The sequence below is a fragment of the Podarcis tiliguerta genome (assembly GCF_965153285.1).
Source record: "Podarcis tiliguerta genome assembly, chromosome: 8".
Lineage (NCBI taxonomy): Eukaryota > Metazoa > Chordata > Lepidosauria > Squamata > Lacertidae > Podarcis > Podarcis tiliguerta.
In genome coordinates, this window is record NC_139541.1 from 27,703,150 (window position 1) to 27,721,720 (window position 18,571).

Consider the following 18,571-nt stretch of genomic DNA (forward strand, 5'->3'; position numbering starts at 1 on the left):
TAAAAGCTGCTGAATACCAGTTGCTGGAAACCTCAGGAGGGAAGAGCACTCTTTTGCTTGGGTTTTGCCTGCGGGCTTCCCATTAGAGACATCTGGTCGACCACCATGAAAACAAAGGGGTGCCCTTTGGCCTGATCCAGCAAGGCTCTTCCACCCACCCAATTTTGTTTCCACTTTTGCACACCTTGGGATTTGCCCAAGTCCATGATAGCTCCCTTTGGATGGGGCCAGGCACAAGATGAGCAACTGCACTCACTATGCCGATAATAATCTTGCTTGCGCCTGTGCTTTACAAAGCATTAATGTGAGTTGGTTTCGTCTGAAGAAAGAAAGATTGAGAAAATGCAGGGGACTTGAACCCTTCTACTTCTGGTTTTTGCATGTGTTGAAACTGTTCAAAGCTGCCATGGTAACACTTCTTTCCTTTTTTCCACAGGTGGTAAAGTGCCTGATAGAGTATAAAGCTAAACAAAATAAAAAGGACATTTATGGAAACACTCCTTTAATTTATGCCTGCTTGAATGGCTATCTAGAGATAGCGGCCTTTTTGTTAGAGGTAAGGGACCTTTGGGTATTTTCATATTTTCCTTTCTTTCTTTCTTTCTTTTGACTGTGGTGTTTATTTTTCATATTCAGTCATCATGAGGTGGCAGATCTGGCAACATTCCAAACAGCAGAGGACTTTTCATCATACTCTGCTCTTAATCTCAGCATTTTGAGAGTACATTTTAAAGGATGGGTTTAAAGCAGAGGTTTTCAACCTTTTTGGGTCCATGGCTCCCTTGACCAACTAACCTCTTTCTGCAGCACCCCTGTAGGGCTCAGGAGCCCAGTTATATCACCCTTTGCCCGCAGAGCTGGCAGCCTCTCACCCTTTTTCAAACACCTTCCTTTGTGGAGTGTTCCCTCAGCCTCCTCCCCTCTCCTTGGGAAGCCTCTGGGTGGCTGCAGCTGCCACTCCTGGTCTCTGAGCTGCCCCCCACCCCCCGCCAAAGAGAAGTGCCTCTTCACACTGCCCCACAGTGGCCTGGAAAGCACCCCCTGGCCAGCCCCAGAGGCACCATTCACCTGCGGAGCTTGTAGCCAGAGCTGCTGCAACAAACATCTGTTCAAGCCTTTGGGAAGCAGAGACACAAGAGGGCATCAGAGGAGGGAGGGAAGGAAAGAGGCCAGTGTTGCCCATGGCACACTGGTTGAAAACCACTGCCCTAAAGTATGATTGGGGAAGCTCCGTCCCTCCCCATCATCATTGAGTGACCAGGTCGACTAGGGTTGATGGGAAAGGGAGTTCACAGTTGCCTGGAGGACCACAGCTTCTCCATCCCTTCCATAAGAGAAATGTGGGGGAAATCTAAGCTTCATGCTGGCATTCATTTGTATAAACTTGCCCTTAGTTATATTAAATGTCAGTTACAGATCAGCTACTGCAGATGAACTCACCTTATCATGTGAGCATAGTAGGCTGGGATTCAGAGCGGAAGGAAAACAGATTATTGTGCAGCTATGCAAATGCTTCTGCAAGAGCTGTGCATGGGTGCACTTAGTGCAGAAGCAGCTGGATTACATAGCACTCCCCAGGCATCCTGTTGTGCAATAGCACATTTGGATGTAGTTTCACATTTCTTCTGTATCTGGAAGGGCATCTTTAGATTCAGCTCGCTGGTCTGGTTCAGGCATAATGGGAAACCGTGGTTTCCTGTTGTGTGAAGAACTCTGCCCCCCTGCAATTGCAGCTACAATGAAGCGTTGGCCTCCCGTTTGAAACAAGCCACAGTTCAGAACTGTGGTTTATTTAATAGCAGAAATGAAAGCTGCCGGTCTCCTCCTTGTGGCAGCAAAGAGGAAGAAAAGGAAGAAGGCAAGTTCACGGCTCCTGCAGGTTCATTGACATAATGGTAAACTCAGTGGTTTCCCATTTTGTCTGAACCAGGCTGCTACTTTTCAATGGAAAGCACAGTGAGATGAATTGATTGCTTAATCATTGCCTTTCTGTTGAGAGCATGAAATGAGAGAGTAGATCTGTCCTTGTCAATTTGTTACATTAAAATGCATATTTCCATATTGGAAGAGCCATTGTGGACTGACTTGAGACCTAGATTCAAATATCACATTTAACCCATGAAGCTCACGGGTGGACCTTACTCTGAGCCAACCTCACAGGGTTGATGTGAGGATAAAATGGGGGCGGGAGGGAGATGTATGTCACCTTCAGCTTCTTGGATGAAAAGTGGGATGTAAATAAGACAAAGGAAGAATTTGAGAGGGGGACTGTCATGTAATGACAGAGCAGATACGTTTCATGCAGGTTCAATCCCTGCCATCTAAAGTTTAAGAGGATCAGATGGGAGACAGGAAAGATCCTCTGCCACAGACCCCCAACAGATAACATAGTAAAAGTTGATGCAACTTCCTCATCGGTACCATTTTGAGATACTGAAAGAAGTATGAGAACTTGCCGTTTCCATGTGACCTCCTTTCAGTATCATCGCTTGAATGCCCTTTCCCATCCTTTCTTTCCCTTCAGAACGGGGCCTCGGTTAACCTGTACAACAACCAAGGCAACACACCTCTCCATAAAGCTGTGATCGGGAGCTATGAGCCTTTGGTGCGGCTCCTGCTGCAGCACGGCGCATCAGCACATGCTCAGAACAACAGACAGTGCACGCCCCGTGACTACGCTGAGCCTGTAAGTGGCCCATTTGTCCACAGGAGGAACTTGCTAGCCCACAAGTACAGTAAGCCTACCAGCCTCCATCTGGACTGATGCATTATCAGCCAGAGATTTCAATGGGGGGTGATTGGCTCCAGCTTTAGCCTGAAGCTATAATTCTCAAGCGACATAGATCAGGGGCTCCCGGACGCTGGTTTGTGGACCACAGCTTTAGTCAGGTGGATTTGAGAGTGTCTGCGAAGGACACTTGCCCTTTGAGTTCTATGGAATCCAAATTGCAATACAAGAAAATGTAAGAAATAAAAAGCAGTAAAAACACAATTAAAAAAACATACAGCATCTAGCACAGTGCATTCCAATTGCTACAATGGGCAAAAAAATATATGAAGAGGTCTGGCAAGACCCTCAACATTTTTCAAGTGCTCCATGGGTGGGGGCGGGTGGGAGTTTGGGACCCCCTGACATAGACAACAAAAGTAGGAGTGTGGTAATTGGTAGGACTAGCTTGCTGATCAATGATTGGTCAGATATTGTCCATCGTCCATCCATTGTTTGACTGTACTAAAATATTCCAAGAATCCAGAACGGTCATGATGCTCGGAAAATGTACCTGCTTCTTTATTATACACCCCAGCCCTTTAAAAACTTGTTTTTACAGTGTTCTGAACCACTGTTAAGTGGCATTTTCATTCGTTGTGCTGGAAGTTCTTATGCTAGAAATATGTTATTTTATTATATGTTAATTGTATTTTTTTTGCTGCAAGCCACCAAAACAACAGTGCTGTTGGGCAGCTTCATATAATATACAGCAATAAAATAAAATAAAGTATTTTTTAAATGAGAAACTACCTCCTCTTTTTGTCCCACCTAATTTAAAGAAATCGGGTATCCTTGAGCTGCTGAGGACTGTAGTAACCTCAGAAGAGGGAAGAAAGACTGACTGCAGATCTCACATGGCTGGGAAGAGCAGGAAAAAAAGTGAGTGTGGCATTTTGACTAGCAGAAATGAATCACACTGGGGACTGACCTTACTAAGCAGGCGGAGGGCTGGCGGGCTGAGCAGGGCAGGGAAGCTCATTTGCTGCTGTGCCAGATGGAAGGGGTCTCTGCCTTCTCTAGTTGCCTTGATATATGTGTTCTTTTCTGAAGAGCTTTTTCCAAAATCTGGTTAAAAAAGGGAGCTGTGATGATGGGGGACAAACCTCTGTTCCACTAGCTGGTGTGGAGAGAGCAGCTTGAAAGGCTTGCTTCTTGTTTTTCTTTCTTCAAATGGCAACACTGATAAGCCTGCAAAGACGTTTAAAACTTGCCAGGTGGCTAGAAAAACCACCCCACGTCCTGTGGACTAGCCCTGTGGCTTTTTTCCTTCTTTTTTGCATTGCAGTAGGCTTAGCACATACAGGCAAACTCCTTAGCTTTGGTAATGCAAAGACCGCAGCCCAACTTGGGACTTAAGGTTCACAAAATTTAAAAAAACAAAAACAGAATGTAGGAAGCTGCCTTATACCAAGTCAGACCATTGGTCCATTTAGCTCCAGGGTCTCCGGTAGAAAAAGGCATCACCCACTACTTCAGATCCTTGTAACTGAATACACTAGGATTGAATCTGGGACGTTCTAATGCAAAGAATGTACTCTACCACTGGGCTATGTCCTTTCCCCAGTGCTGGCAAAAGGGCTGCTGTGGCTACTCTGCTCAGTTTTTTTGGGCAAGAACCTAGGAATGTGCCAGGTCTAGCTATTCCCCATTGTCCACTGAGGCTGCCAGCAGCTCCCTAGGGCAGTGATGGCCAAACTTGGCCCTCCAGTTGTTTTTGGACTACAACTCCCATCACCCCTAGCTACAGGACCAGTGGTCAGGGATGATGGGAACTGTAGTCCCAAAACAGCTGGAGAGCCAAGTTTTGTCATCACTTCCCTAGGGTCTCAACCGGAGAGCTTTCCCATCACCTGACCCTCCTTATTAGAGATGCAGAGCAGGTGCCTGATCCCTGCCTAATGCAGGTAGATGTTACCTAATGCACTTTGTGTCAACACCTGGGGTCAGATCGGTCCCAGGAGAGCTAAATACCTTTGTTTTCCTGTTGTGTAAGCAGAGATGTCACTGGCAGCTTAAATAATTCTAAGCTTTCTTTTTAAAAAAGAACAGGAGCCAGCCCTGATCCGGTGTTGTTACCTGGGATGGACAAGGCTCTGCCTTTCCTTTTATAGCCCCACCCAGTTTACTCCAAGATGATTGTTTCCTGCCCTAAGTGGAAATGATTGACAACAGCCCAGTATTCTTGCTAATGTAATTCAATCCCCACAGGGATATTTTTGCACCTGCCGTTTTCTGCCGCCAGCACTAAGGAGTTGATCCGCATGAAGTTTATTCTAGGAGACCTCACCATAAGAATGGATTTTTGAAAGGCTTGGGAGTGGGCTGGGTGGTGATGCGGGGGCCACACGGGTTGCTTCATGGCCTTCTGCTCAGCCTGTATGTTTTGCAGATGGCCATGTGAATGTATGGAACACAGCATATGCTAGACAGGGTGCCATGTTGAACAAAACCAGTTTCTAGGTTTGGGGCGATTTTCATGTTCTGCAGGCAGCAGAATGAGGAGGTCAAATCACCTGCACTGGCAGAATGGACGTGCAGGTGAGAATACCTTTATTAAACACGTATTCAAACTTCCTTGCATATAAGGGAGGAAGGTTTGATCTCCCCTCCCAACACCTGAAGTGGTGCAGTCCATTCTTCTGATTCATTCCCGCCTCATTCTTCCTGATGCCTGAGTTCAGCCACAGAGCGGATCTTAGGATTCTCGACCCGCTGTAGCAATGATGCCAAGCTGCTCAGGCATCTCTACAGCTTCGGTGGCTTTTAAAAGTTAGCTGAAGGTGGCTTTCATTCATTCTTAATTCAGGATTGTGTGGACTTGATTGCTAAAGAAGTATGCCAATTTAATGGTTTTTGTTACTTAAACCTGCAGTCAGTTTTAAATCTCCCGAGATAGCAGACGATCTCGTCGCCAGGCGCCTTCAGCTGGTCCAGTCAATCAACCGCTTTAACAAGTAAGCTTCAAAAACTGCCTTCCGAGTGCTGCCTGCCAGTACTGCCAAAGGATCAGATAACACTGCATGCAGTCTTCAATTGGGCTGGAGCTGCAGGATGTCTTCCAACCCAATCTGGTGTGGTGGTTAGTGTCAAACTAGGCGGCCATGAAGCTCACTGGGCTTGCTGTGCCCACCACTTTCCCCACTTTCCTTCATAAAGCGGTTGCAGGGGGAGTGTCATTGGTGGATCAGTGCATTTGCTTGTGCAGACACGTGTAGCACCTGCTGTGCATTTGAACAGGGCTTGCCTATGTCGTGCCGATCTAAACATTCCATATTTTGATAGAAACCGTAACCTGAGTTTGAGGTCTTCATTTGACCAGGAGCTGGGACAAGCTTTTTGCCCTTTCGTTTAGCCCTTCCATAGTACAGTGGTACCTTGGGTTACAGATGCTTCAGGTTACAGACTCCGCTAACCCAGAAATAGTACCTCGGGGTAAGAACTTTGCTTCAGGATGAGAACAGAAATCGCACAGTGGCAGTGTGGCGGCAGTGGGAGGCCCCATTAGCTAAAAGTGGTGCTTCAGGTTAAGAACAGTTTCAGCTTAAGAACGGACCTCCAGAACGAATTAACTTCTTAACCCAAGGTACCACTGTATGAGCCAACACACCAGGAGGTCTTCAATTAACTATTGTTTCATCTTTTGCCCAAACTGGGAAAAAAAACCTATGGTTACTAGCATCAGAACAAACCAGGGTTTGAAGTTGGTTCAGTTACATTGGCTTATTCCAATGCTGGCAACCATAGATTCTCCTTCTGACGCACCATTTGGCACTTAACAGAATTCAGCTCGGTCAGGTCTCTACTACTTGAGGCAGCTTTCGGAGACTGCACAGGGAGCTGCAGCAGAGAGGATGGCTGAAAAGCCCTTGTGCTTCTCTTTTGGTTCCAGCCTTTGCATATGCCACCTGGTTAGTGAATCCTAAAATATAGAAAGGGAGACAGACATGTTTTTCAATAAATAGGGCCACATCCAAAGGTGCCCCACGGAAAGCTGACATTCTGTGAACATGGGGAGCTTTGATCCTGTGGAGGCCCCTGTAAATGGATCAAAGAGTGATTTTTGCAGATTTCTCTCTGCCACTCCTCCAGTTCTATTTAGAAAAGTTCACCGTCCCTCTGAAGAGATGGAGCATGTAGGGAAATTGCCAAAATTGCCTCCCTCCACATCAGTTCAAAGGAGTGTCTGTTGGACCCCAAATGGAAGGGCACTTTTGAATCCAACTCACGATGTCCTAGCCATGTCCAAGTGTGTCACAGTGACACCTCCACTGCTTAGGTAGGGCTGACTTTGTTTAAAGAGCCTGAGCACCTGCAAAGAGGTCAGGTTGTACAACACTCTGTGACGTCTCAATTAGTGGCTGGAGAATCAAGAATCCAATACACAAGCTGGCTGTCCCTAATTTAGACTGCTGGAAAAGTAGCTGATGCTCCTAAGGGTAAATTGAAATGACTTGTCTTCTGACCTTTGTACGCTTAGACTCCAAAGGACAACTCATGACATTTATACCCCAGGAAGGTCAAATATTAAGAATTTTCAGCAAAGGCAATGGAGCAGGTTTTGTTACTGAAATACCGCCACCTGGTGGCTGGCAGAGATACACTGCAGTACTGAGCGACTTGTACTGAAATGTAACCAAGTTTCTTTTAACCTTGTTTGTTTGTGTCTTTAGGTCAAAAGACCTGCGGAAAACTATAACGAGAGATAAAAGTGTCCCTAACTTTAATGATGAATTACTGCACCAGGTAGGAAGACAGGTTTGAAATGAAGGGCTTGCTTTTTTATTTTTTGCTTTCATAAAATGTATATACTGCTTGGTTGTAGAAAAAACCCTCAAAGCGGTTTACAAAAATTGCAAACTGAAATAAGTGGTGGCTGAGATTCTTAGGGTGTTAGTTCTACAAATGTGCTGGATATGCATCATAATAGACGAGAGTCAATGGCTGGGGAGACCCGATTTCAGACCCCAACTTGCTACGGAGTTGGTTGTAAGCTTACTCAACAGTCACACACACTCACCTGGAATGTTATGAAGATAAAAATGGGAGAATCCCGATGTCTCCCACTGTGACCTCCTTGGGAGGAAGGGCAGGCCATAATTAAGGTGTGCCAGCCATAGCCCCTTCCTCAATATGGAGTGCCTCTTACTTGAATGATCCATTCCTTCTCCCCTATATTTTTAGTTATCTAGTGGAGAGGTCCAGTAGATGAATTGGTTCAGAAAAAGACAATTAGGATGGCCAGGGATGAGAAAAAAATAAAGACATTGGTTAAAGTTACTGGAGGCAGGGGTTTGGGGGGGGGGGGTTTAGGCAGGACAGCACTTTTTAAATCCCTCAAAGGCTTTCACAAAGAGGAAAGCAAAGAGTTGTTTTTTGCTGCCCCAGAAAGCCAGACTTGACTCACTGGGCTGAAGTTACAGGAGGGTAGCAGCTGATTAGTAGGAGAAACTTTTAATAGTATTTGCTTTAGATTTATCAGCCAGATAAAAATAAAACATCTTAACGTGCTCTTTTTTGTTTTGATTCTCAAGTTAGCTATTAAGAGCTTTGATAAGAGCAAGCTAAAGCCCGTGGATCCTTTAAAACAAAGTGGGATGCAGATCCCTGACTCCGGCAGCAGAGGGGAGCCCACACTGGATGAAGTCGAGTCTGATGTGGCAGCAGCGCCTCTTAGAAGTAAACTAATGCATCGGAGACACACGGTTAATGTGGCCCTTTCAGATGCAGATGACATCCACAATTTATCCAGAGATCCCCCTGTTTCTTCACTGGAAGGCTGCTCTGATGATTGATGCTTTCGAAAATACTGGCAAGGAAGCAAGTTTGTAACCAAAAACAACAGCAGCAGCAACAACCCCAATTGGCATCAGTTCCACTCCCTTCAAGAATCAAAGAATCCTTAGGATCAAGGCATTCAAAACCACAATGTGAAGACTGGCAGGAAGAGGAACCTCTCCTCCCTCAACCAACACAGTTTGCAGTTGGAGACAGAAGGGCTGTTTATTTGCAGTTGGATCCACAAAACCCAACAGGTGTGATCCATTTTAAACACACACACACAACTGAGATGTATATGGAGATATCAAAAACTGTGAGACACATTAGTCTGTACTTGAAGTCTTGAAATCAGATATAACTGTAATGGGTGTAAGTTTGGAACAGAATACCTATGGGACTTCCAAGGCCTACATAATTATAGTTTGAAAAGACAGCGGTTTCTTTCCATTTTTGCACTACTAGTTTACACCAATTGTTGAAAGGAATTACACACACCGGCAGCATAGTTTGACACAAAGGACAAGATTGCACAGATCCTTTGGTTCTCATTTATTTTATTGAAACATGGGCCATATATGGGTAGTTGGAAGTGAGGGAGGTTATAGTCACCGTTTTATAAACAAAGGGTACACCTTCTTATGGAGAGCAGGACATGGATTTTGAATCATTTTATTTTATGTAGCAGCCCACATTAGTGAACATATTCTCAAATACTTGCATTGAGACTACAACCTTACCCTATTTAATTTAAAATAGCAAATATGCATGGCACAATAATACGATTCCACTAAATGCAATGAGTCTAGCTAGAGAGTACATCTGTATCCACCGGGTCTTGGAAGAGCTGCTTAGTTGACCTTACTTGAAAAGACACTTCCAGATTGATAGATGGGGGCACTTTTAGTAATGGAGCGTCAATTTTGGTAAACATTCCATTCTTTATTTTTATTTTTAAGAGGGGTTGAATTATCACTTGAACAGCACAATAACTTTTGTCAATTCCAATTCTGTTTTTATGTAATATTTGTAAACAATACATTGGGTTTTTATTGTTTAATATTTCTCTGTTCAGAATGTTAGTGCAAGGTATATAAAAAGGTAAAATGCTAGTGGGCTCCTGAAGGACAAGGAAAAGTATATTTTTCTACTAAGTAATTGAGTTCACCTAGTTTTCTTACATGCCTTTGACTTGTGCCAAATGATGGGAGAGAGAAAGAAATAGTAAAATTAACTAATCTATGCTCTTAATGTGGGACTCTTTATTTATGGTAAGTCATGAAATTGCAGCTTGCTGGTTGATGGGAGCTGCTGCCATAAAGCATTTTCTGAAAACTTTATAGCCTGTTGCTCATGTTCCAGTTTTAGCAACACAGATCTAGTTGCATGAAGGTGTGGGTGCTACTGTGGAGTCTGGAAGCAGGAGAAAAGCAATGCATTCTGGGTCATCCTAAGCCTCCACTGTAAACAAGTTCCCTTGTATATAATTGTGAAAAATCATCAAGTTTGATATGAGCATTGTAGAGGGGGTAGGGAGCAACATGCATTGGTTTTTTCAAAAATCAGTGCCTAATGCTTTATAGCACCCAGAGACACACGTGAAATGGTGTCTTCCCTGCTTTATCCCAAAGAGGGATTTGGCCACTCAAAATTCATTACCGGCTACAACTTGAACAGCCACAGCTGTAAACAATTAGTGCACCAGTGTCAATGTGCACTAATTATAGTGTCTTTAATACAATTACAATGGACAAATAATTGCTCTCTACAACTCAAGTTTCTTTATGGAAAGATTTTAATATGTTTCAAAGCTCTTATTATATATGTTCCACTTCCACAGTGAAGAAGAGGGTCAAACCCCTCCTCCTTTTACAGTCTGCCTTACATGGGATGTTGGTACAGTAGACATACAAAAACCATTTCATTTTGCATTCAACAAAAAGGCACAACCTGAAGTCACAATGGCACCATGATGGCCAGGGGAATTAGGCAGCTGTTTCAATAACTGTCTGAGAAAAGGAGGCGGTTTGGATAAGAACAAATATGTTTTCTCTGCTACCAACCTTTAGCCTGCGAGATGACAGGAATTGCAGTTTGGAGACATCTGGTGAGCCAAAGGTTCACCACCTGGTCTACACAGTTCTGTGTTGCAACGATATTTAAGGAAGAATCCAGCTGCTGTTAAACCTTTAAATAATTTTAATACGAAAGATTTAAGCACATGCTTAAGTCTCATTTCTGTTGAAATGAAAAGGGCTTTAAAGATCCTGACTTTGGTTGCATCACTCTCAATCACTCATGCTATTAGCAAATGTATGGCAGGCGGTGGGGAAAGACATCTCTTGAGAGAAATATTTCCCAAGCACACGTTATTTCAGGCTTCATAGAGTGCCAACCAAGATTTATCTAATTTTCAATGCAACAGATCATCCAGCAAGATACTGTCTCATGGAACTATATTCTGATCAACAACCAACCCCTCTGGCTTTGGTTCAGTGAAACTGCAAGTGTTCCAGTACCCAAGCGGACATGACATGTAACTCACACATTACATCATGATCCTTTAACATTTAAACCAGTAGTTTTCAACATTTGGGGACCAACACATGTATTGGGACCAGTTTCTTAATTTTCTAACCTATCTGTACAGTGGTGGTGCTCCTGTTGCAATCTACCTTAGATCCGGCCCCAACATGCCAACTGAAGACCAAGGCTTCAAAACCACGCTAACCGGGATTTGCTGTCCGTTAGGATGCTGAAACGGCTTTAAAAACCCTAACAGCAAATTCTAGTTACCATCCTCGGGAGAAAGGGGAGGGGGAGCTTGCACATGGATGGGGAAATTCCATGGCTGTTCCAAATCCTTCAACCGTGGTTAAAGGATCATGAATGTCATGTTTATACAGCAGCCTCTGTATAAACACTGAATCTTACATATTCAAATCAAAATCTTGTATCCTGTGAACTATTTAGCCTGCACATGCAACTCTACTAACTTTGACAAAACCAGCAGGCTGCTTGCAGCGCAGCTTTTCTCATTCCCTGCTGGGTTACTATGCATCCTGTTGCCACTGAAGTACGACGAACATGCTGCCCACAGGTGCCAGTGGCATAGCAGTGTCCAAAGGAAAAATGAAGTCCAAGTGTCAGGGAGTGAACCGCAACTCAGGCCTCTGCTATAAAAACTGTCTAAGAAAACAATTTCACTTAATTTTATTATACAGAACACAATCCCTTTATATAAAAAAAATGTGTACAGGGGGAAAAAAGTGTAAACTTTTCATCTATGCTTCTGCCAGGCACAGCACACTTTCCTTGACATACGCCAGATGATTTGCATTTCACCAATTAATCTTCCTCATCAGAATCCAAAACTTTCCTTCTGTTGAACTAGGGGAGAAAACACAGTGTAGGTGAAAATAACTTGGAGGCCAAGTTTAATCAACAAGAGCTGCTTCTCCTCCAGCCAGAAGAATTCCCTGTTTGTGTTATGAGAACAAGAGCAAGCAGAGAGCTGCGTGAAGCAAGGAAGCTCCCAGGTTCTTTGCCAGCTGCCTATCTCGCACCTGCCCAGCCTAAAAGTCAATACCCATGTCTTTGCTCATTGCCTTGCTGCATTGCTAGATGTATTTTCAAGATGCATGTAAGCAAATCTATTACAATAGTATAGTCTTTACATCAAGGGATAGGGGCCAGCTTGTAGGCTACATCCTCCCACCAAACTGCAGGAAGTGGCCCCAGCAGCTTTATCTCCTGGACTGATTAAAGTGTGCTCTAAAGAACAAACTGGAGGATATTTTGTCTCTCATCTTAGAGCGAAGCACTATAGCACTAAGCTCGGAGATGAAGTCACCTGCCTACTCTTTCCAAGAGTCCAAGGCTGCATTTCTGGCCACTCCCACCCCACCAAACTAAACAGTAGCCATATACAGATTTTCGGCTCTGTATAAGCTGTCAGCTTCATACAAGAAGAAGCATGCAGATGTAGTAAACCTTTAACAAAAAATACTGGCTATGCTGTGATCCTGCAACCACTCTACCATTGGCGAACAGGCTCCAGTTTTTAAGATGCCTTACCTTTACTGTTGTTTTCTTGTCAGTTTGCTGACTCACTTTTTCAAGTATTTCTATCAACCCTTGTTCAGTTACCTAGGACGTAAAAAAACAATCTCACGTAGCAGATACTCATTTGGTGGGAATGGCGCATTTCCTCCTCGCCTCCCTCTGGGGGCAGAAGGACACACCCTATTCAAGCAACTTAAACATTACACAGTAACACTTTCATCCAGAGCATCATGACAGTGGAAGGACAAAACCAAACAGCAAAGACCACCACCACAGCATCATTAACAGGTAATCTGCTACCCCCCCCCCCATGTCACATAAAATGATTCATTGACTTTTTATGTAAGACTAAAAAAAGCTATTTGGAAACAAGTGTGAAGAGGCTAGAGGATTATCCTATAAAAGCTTATAAATCAATGTTTTGCAGGATGTGTAAGAATTATCTTGCCCAGTGAGACAGAGATCCATCTAATTTGGCATTCTGTTTTCAGGCAACAACAAACTCAGTCCAGCAGAATAACCAGTGTTTGCTTTCTACTAACAAACCACAAGGTGAAGCAATGGTTGTTTGTAGCCTTCCTAACCACGGCTTGTTATCACTGTGGTTTAGCATGATAGCCAAACCCTTGCTTGACCATCATTTTGTCGGGCAACAAAGACACAAAGCAGGAACAGGTGGAAAACAAGCCAAATGTCAGAGAAGCAAGTGGCAGCTTTTTTGCTAGTCTGTGAGGCGATTCATGGTGCGTTCAGTAAACTGATTAAATCGAAACCATGGCTTTGTGTGATGCACAAAGCCTGCCTGCCTTTGAACATTTATTTCTAAATCTGCATTTCATGAAAGTTATTTCCTATATTTGATTCATCAAGAAGTCATGACAGAGATTCCACTTACCTTCCCACCTAACTGTCCAAACCTGCCCATCTGTATAAGGTAATTCTCCACCGCTTTTGCCTTTTCTGGTTTCACAAGCGCTAAATTACTTACTGAAAAAGGAAAACAGATATTTTGCATTTATTTTTTTTAAAAACCACCAGATTACTAAAGTCAGGCAAGACTTATTATTCACAGTACTGCAAAAGGGAAAAGGCCTTGAACTGTTATTTTAAGATGGATTACTGATCTATGCCTGGTCTTATGAAAAAGGAAAACTGTATTTTAAGGAACTCGGTATACTGCTTTGTTCAAACATGGCTTATTAGCATCTTTACATTTTCCCCCCTGCTTTCTGATTGTTCCATTCCACTCAACTTTTAGATTGGGGGAAAAGTCCAGAGTAATGCCTTCAGACTGCAGTGCTTCAGCGTCCAGGAGCATCTGACAAGAGCTACAGATATGTGCAAAGGGGAACAGTCAACCATCCTCTTGAGGTCAACTCCAGTCCATAGTCCTAGCTTAGCACTCACCAATACATTTAGGAATACCACTACAGTATTCTGCAGAAGCAGCTTTTAAATCAGCAGTCCTCACTAATGACCATTCTAGAATAATTAACTATATATCAACAATAAGTTCAGAAAGTAGTATCCAGTGGTGCCTCCTCTGCATTCTCCTTAGAACAGAAAAAGCAAATGTAGTGAGAATTGAAACCTACTTCCTACATAAGTGTGCCTAGCCCTAGACCCAAAACACTGTATTATTTTCCTTTAGTAAAGTTAAGTATGTGCAATCTAAGTAAGATGGACTCAGAGAAAGGTTTTAGAAGTTGGTCAGAATACGTCATGGATGCTTACATCTGGCACGAGCTGCCTGATCCAAAAGCTGAGCCAAAATGTTATTCCTCATTTCTGATTCCCTGTAATATAAAAATTATGCAGATAAATTACAGCTTCAGAAGATGTGCAGTGCATTGCAAGAAAGTAAAACACACCGACCATTTTGTACAACCGGAAGTTTCATATTTAGACGTTGCTAGTACTCTGTTATATTTAAATCATTTAAACTACTATCCTTATGGAATTTACTGTGGAATTTGAGCACAAATTCATTTATTATCTGGGAAAGAGAATCCAACTATGGAAACTTGAAACACATTCAGTTCAGAGGCAGATCACAAGTTATTCATGGCTCAGCACCAAACCCCTACAAGGTTAAACTCACTCGTTTAACAGTGGGCTCTTGATGCAGGAAGATTACACACCCATTTAGAAGTGTATGTGCATTGTAAAGTTTTAATAAAGACAAAAAGGATAGCAACCTTATTTAAGGAGAATGACAAAAAGGGGGGAAACTGTACTGGTAGCAATTTTCTGTGTCTCTTCTGTTTCTGCCTCTAAATCACACTTAATTTAGTAATAAATGCAAACATGGCAGCCCATACCTCTGTTGCTGTTTATTTGTTTCACCTTCATTTTTCCTATAAATTTATTTTTATTATTATATTAAAAGTTAATTTTATCCCACCATCACACCTGCAGATACATGAATCTGGATGACTCCCAGTAGATGTATCTCACAACATGCTTCCAGTCATGTGGTAATACTGATTACAGGATACAATCATACTAGCAAAAAAACACCCCTAAGATGTGAAGGGGTGCCTTCTCCCCACTACTGTGCACAACGTAATAAAGGGATATCAGTCTACCAAAAAGGTGGCTTTTGTTTTCATCCCCTCTGTTACCTCTGTTTTGCTTCTTGCTGTGCGATGTCACTGGAAGGATCCTGAAATGTTAGAAATAAGAACCAGTTTAGTAGTAAAGCATAGCACTACTGAAGAAGTACAAACAAACAAACGCTAAAGTACACACATAAGGCCAGGACTGTTTTCATACAGAAAAACTCATAAATGCACAGCTATTACTGCTCCCAGGTAGGGAGAAGGCACTAGATTCTAAAAGACGAGAGTCAACTTTTGAGGGTGTTGAGGTACGCAACCTTCAGGTAATATAGAATCTACCAATCAAAATGGCAAAGTAGCTATTCTTCAGCCCCACAGATGGACAAGTTACTTAATACATGCCTGCAAACTGTGGTAAGAATTGCCTGTAGGTCACCAGGCAAGAAAACTTCACAGAAGTTTTCTTTTTTTCCTTTGATGCCACAAATGGGCATATAAGAACAGCTGAGCTGACAAAAAAGATGTTGTGTACCAGTAATGCTTTTTGCAAAGGCTGGCTCTAGATTCCTAGTCAATGGCTAGATTTGACAGGCTCACCTTGGTGGATGACTGAAAAGTGCTTTCTACACAAGCCCCTTCTCCAGGTTGGTAACTGGGTGTGGGGCAGTGGAGCAAAGTCATTTAAGAACCTTCCAAGAGCTGCATTTGGTGCTGGGACTGACAATCACTGAGCCCTATTTCCAGACAGTGGCAGAATCACAGAACCCCTGCTCCCTCCCACTCAGAGCCAGAGTGGCATAACCAATGTCAGAATACAACCATGGAGACACAGGTTCAAATCTATGACACTAGCTGGGCCACCTTGGGCCTAACCTACCTCTCCCAGGGTTGTTACATGGATATGTAAAGATGTTTGCGGGGGGGGGGGGGGAGAGACTTAGGGTTGACAACAATCATGCATAAAAGCCCACATAGGGTAAACCCAAAAAACCCAAACTTTCCCAGACAGCACCACCAGTCCTTGTTTTCTCTCTTTCAAATGGTTAACTTCATTCATTTTTTTAAAAGAGAGATGTTTGTGTTAATATTGGATGTAAGCTGCTTTGGGTTTTTTTGCTGAAAAAAAAGAAAGAAATGGAAACCCTGAAAATAAGAGATATGTTGCCACCCCTGTATATACACTTTCGTGGGCGTCAAGCCCCATTGAACTCAATGGGTTTCCTTAGTGAGTAGGTATGTAGCATTAGAAATAACCCCAACACGTGTGTGTGTATATACAGACGTGCGTAATACACAAAACACGGATCTCTTTCTCTGACTTCTCCCAGGGTGGTCTCTGCGCCCCTCCCGCCTTGCCTCCCACGCCTGATGTGGCCCTGAGCCCGCAGTGAGGACTAGCGCCATGCAATTAAAACCGAAGGCCCAGGCCCGCCCTTCCCCTGGCCGGCCAGCCAGAGGGGCCTCGCCTGTGGGCCAGGAGACTGGGCGAAGCGCCGAAGGCGGCGCCCGCCCGCCCGCGTGTGAGGGGCCGGTCCAGGCCCGGCGCCCTCTGCTCCGCTCACCCCGTGCTTGGCTTGCAGCTCGGCCATCCTCTGCTTGCGCAGCGCCTCCAAATCCTCGTCCGCCATGGCTAGAGACGACGAGACGTCGGTGACGCGCGACGTGGGCGGGGCCGCTTGGCTCTTCAATCTCTCCCGTTCGCCTCAGTGCGCCGGCGCAAGAGCAGGCGAGGCCAACGCAATCACGCACCGAGAGGAGGAATTATAGCACAGGCAGCGGAAGCCGAGCGCCGAACAGACCAAAGCAAGAGTCATCAATAGAATCAGACCACGAGGGTTTTCTTGAGGAATCTTTCGCCCACGACTCTCAGAGTAAGGGTCTCGCGCTCTACCAACTGAGCTTAAGAGAGAGTATTGGTGTAAGCCTGCTTGCTTACAGAGCCTACTCAGAAGTTACCGCAAGCGCCCACTGAGTCCAATAAGATATAGCTCTGCCAATAGTGTCATGAAATTCTGCTCAATATTGATCCAGAGCAGAACTCCGACGTGTAGTTAGCAGAATAAAAACTTAAACACGTTGCAGGATCCCCCCAAAACAGACCATAGGCAATTAATATTTCATCCAGCAGAGCTTTACTGCTACTGAAGGCTTACGAGTGATCACCAAAGAAGGAGAAGAATGGTCACAAATCTAATACATTCAGGATTGGCACTGTCCATAAGAAATCCAGGTGCAGCAGACTTGACTTTAACTTATAGTAACTTATTATAAGTCTAAACCTTAACAACTAAGCATACTATGTATAGAACACCACACCAAAAGGAAAGAAAGACAGAGAGAAAAGTGAAACCCAGGCGCCTCCTGGCCTATTATTATCAGCATGACCTTGACAGAAAGAGATAAGAGAACCAGTTTAAGCCAGCTGTACTCAGCTTCTCTGAAAGTATAACCCAAACATCACGAACCCTCTGCTTGTTTCTTTTACACACAGCACCTTCCAGAACCCTCTTGAATTAATTAGAATAGGAAAGACCCCTACACATCAGATCAATACTTTCTGTACAAAGAAATGCAAACTGACATATACATGTCGTAAAATCATAGAATCGAAGAGTTAGGTGGGACCCCTAAGGGTCATTTAGTCTAACCCCCTGCAGGAACCACCAGCTCAATAATCCCTGGCAGATGGGCATACAACCTCTTGCTTAAAAACCTCCAGTGAAGGAAGGAGGGAAATCCCGAGAGCTTGAGCTGCAACAGCGGGGGGGATGTCGAGAAAATGTATAAACATATGTAAGTTTTACACAAATTTGTGTCTTATTATTAGCTCTCCTTTTTATTAACAAACTTCCTCTTTTTTTGGAGCTGTGCAAACACACCCACACCCACACCCACCCACCATGTGTAGTTAAGCCCTTAAGACTGATAGGACAAGCACATTTCTTGTTGGAGGCCTTTTGCCTTTGAACGTCAGTTGTTGGGGATCCAGAAAGAGGGGAAGAGTGCTCTTGCGCTCGGGTCCTGCTTATGGGCTTTCCATAGTGGGTGTCTGATTGGCCACTATGAGGAGAGGATGCTGGACTGGTTGAGCTCCCTTCAGCCAAATGCAGCTTCAGGTTTTTTCTTATGTTCATTCATTGCCGCTAAGGATTCAGTGTTTCCCATACTTGGATCGCCTGCTTTTTTTGGACTACAACTCCCATCATCCCTAGCTAGCAGGACTAGCGGTCAGGGATGATGGGAACTGTAGTCCAAAAACAGATGAAGACCCACATTTGGGAAACACCGGATTAGGCTTTCTATGGCTAGGATCCACAATGGCTATGTTCTAAAAGACGCCTGCTTCTTGGGAGAAAAGCAATGACAAACCTAGACAGCATCTTAAAAAGCAGAGACATCA

The 18,571-nt window shown here is 43.9% G+C and overlaps 2 protein-coding genes across 14 annotated transcripts in view; one reads left to right on the forward strand and one right to left on the reverse strand.

Moving 5' to 3' along the window:
- The window catches only part of ANKRD27 (ankyrin repeat domain 27), a 70,645-nt gene extending 60,849 nt beyond the window's left edge, over positions 1-9,796 (forward strand). For all 12 annotated transcript variants that reach the window (XM_083453205.1, XM_083453208.1, XM_083453207.1 and 9 more), the window contains 6 exons: positions 437-556; positions 2,525-2,686; positions 3,550-3,649; positions 5,643-5,724; positions 7,441-7,513; positions 8,302-9,796. In XM_083453205.1, coding sequence (XP_083309331.1) covers positions 437-556; positions 2,525-2,686; positions 3,550-3,649; positions 5,643-5,724; positions 7,441-7,513; positions 8,302-8,562 — 798 coding nt within the window. In that variant the 3' untranslated portion in view covers positions 8,563-9,796. The remainder of the gene's footprint in view (positions 1-436; positions 557-2,524; positions 2,687-3,549; positions 3,650-5,642; positions 5,725-7,440; positions 7,514-8,301) is intronic.
- Positions 9,797-10,322: 526 nt separating this feature from the next.
- PDCD5 (programmed cell death 5) lies at positions 10,323-17,681 on the reverse strand. Of its 2 annotated transcripts, none has more exons than XM_083453214.1 (6): positions 16,734-17,681; positions 15,235-15,275; positions 14,345-14,406; positions 13,506-13,597; positions 12,623-12,694; positions 10,323-11,935 (listed from the first exon to the last, which is right to left on the reverse strand). In XM_083453214.1, the coding sequence occupies exons 1-6, from the start codon at positions 16,797-16,799 to the stop codon at positions 11,894-11,896; spliced, it is 375 nt and encodes a 124-aa protein (XP_083309340.1). In that variant the 5' UTR covers positions 16,800-17,681; the 3' UTR covers positions 10,323-11,893. The 2 variants fall into 2 exon arrangements, with proteins under 2 accessions (XP_083309340.1, XP_083309341.1); XM_083453215.1 differs by lacking the exon at positions 10,323-11,935 and adding an exon at positions 12,543-12,568 and having other exon boundaries at positions 12,601-12,694; positions 16,734-16,886.
- Between the last annotated feature and the right edge of the window lie 890 nt (positions 17,682-18,571).

What these genes read in the sequence shown, in the direction of transcription:
- PDCD5 (XM_083453214.1), bottom strand. Translation starts at nt 16,799, where the DNA reads ATGGCGGACGAGGATTTGGAGGCGCTGCGCAAGCAGAGGATGGCCGAG. An exon ending in AGCTGCAAGCCAAGCACGGG is followed by an intron (nt 15,276 to 16,733) that starts GTGAGCGGAGCA and finishes CTAACATTTCAG; the next exon opens with GATCCTTCCAGTGACATCGC. An exon ending in ACAAGAAAACAACAGTAAAG is followed by an intron (nt 11,936 to 12,622) that starts GTAAGGCATCTT and finishes TTTCTCCCCTAG; the next exon opens with TTCAACAGAAGGAAAGTTTT.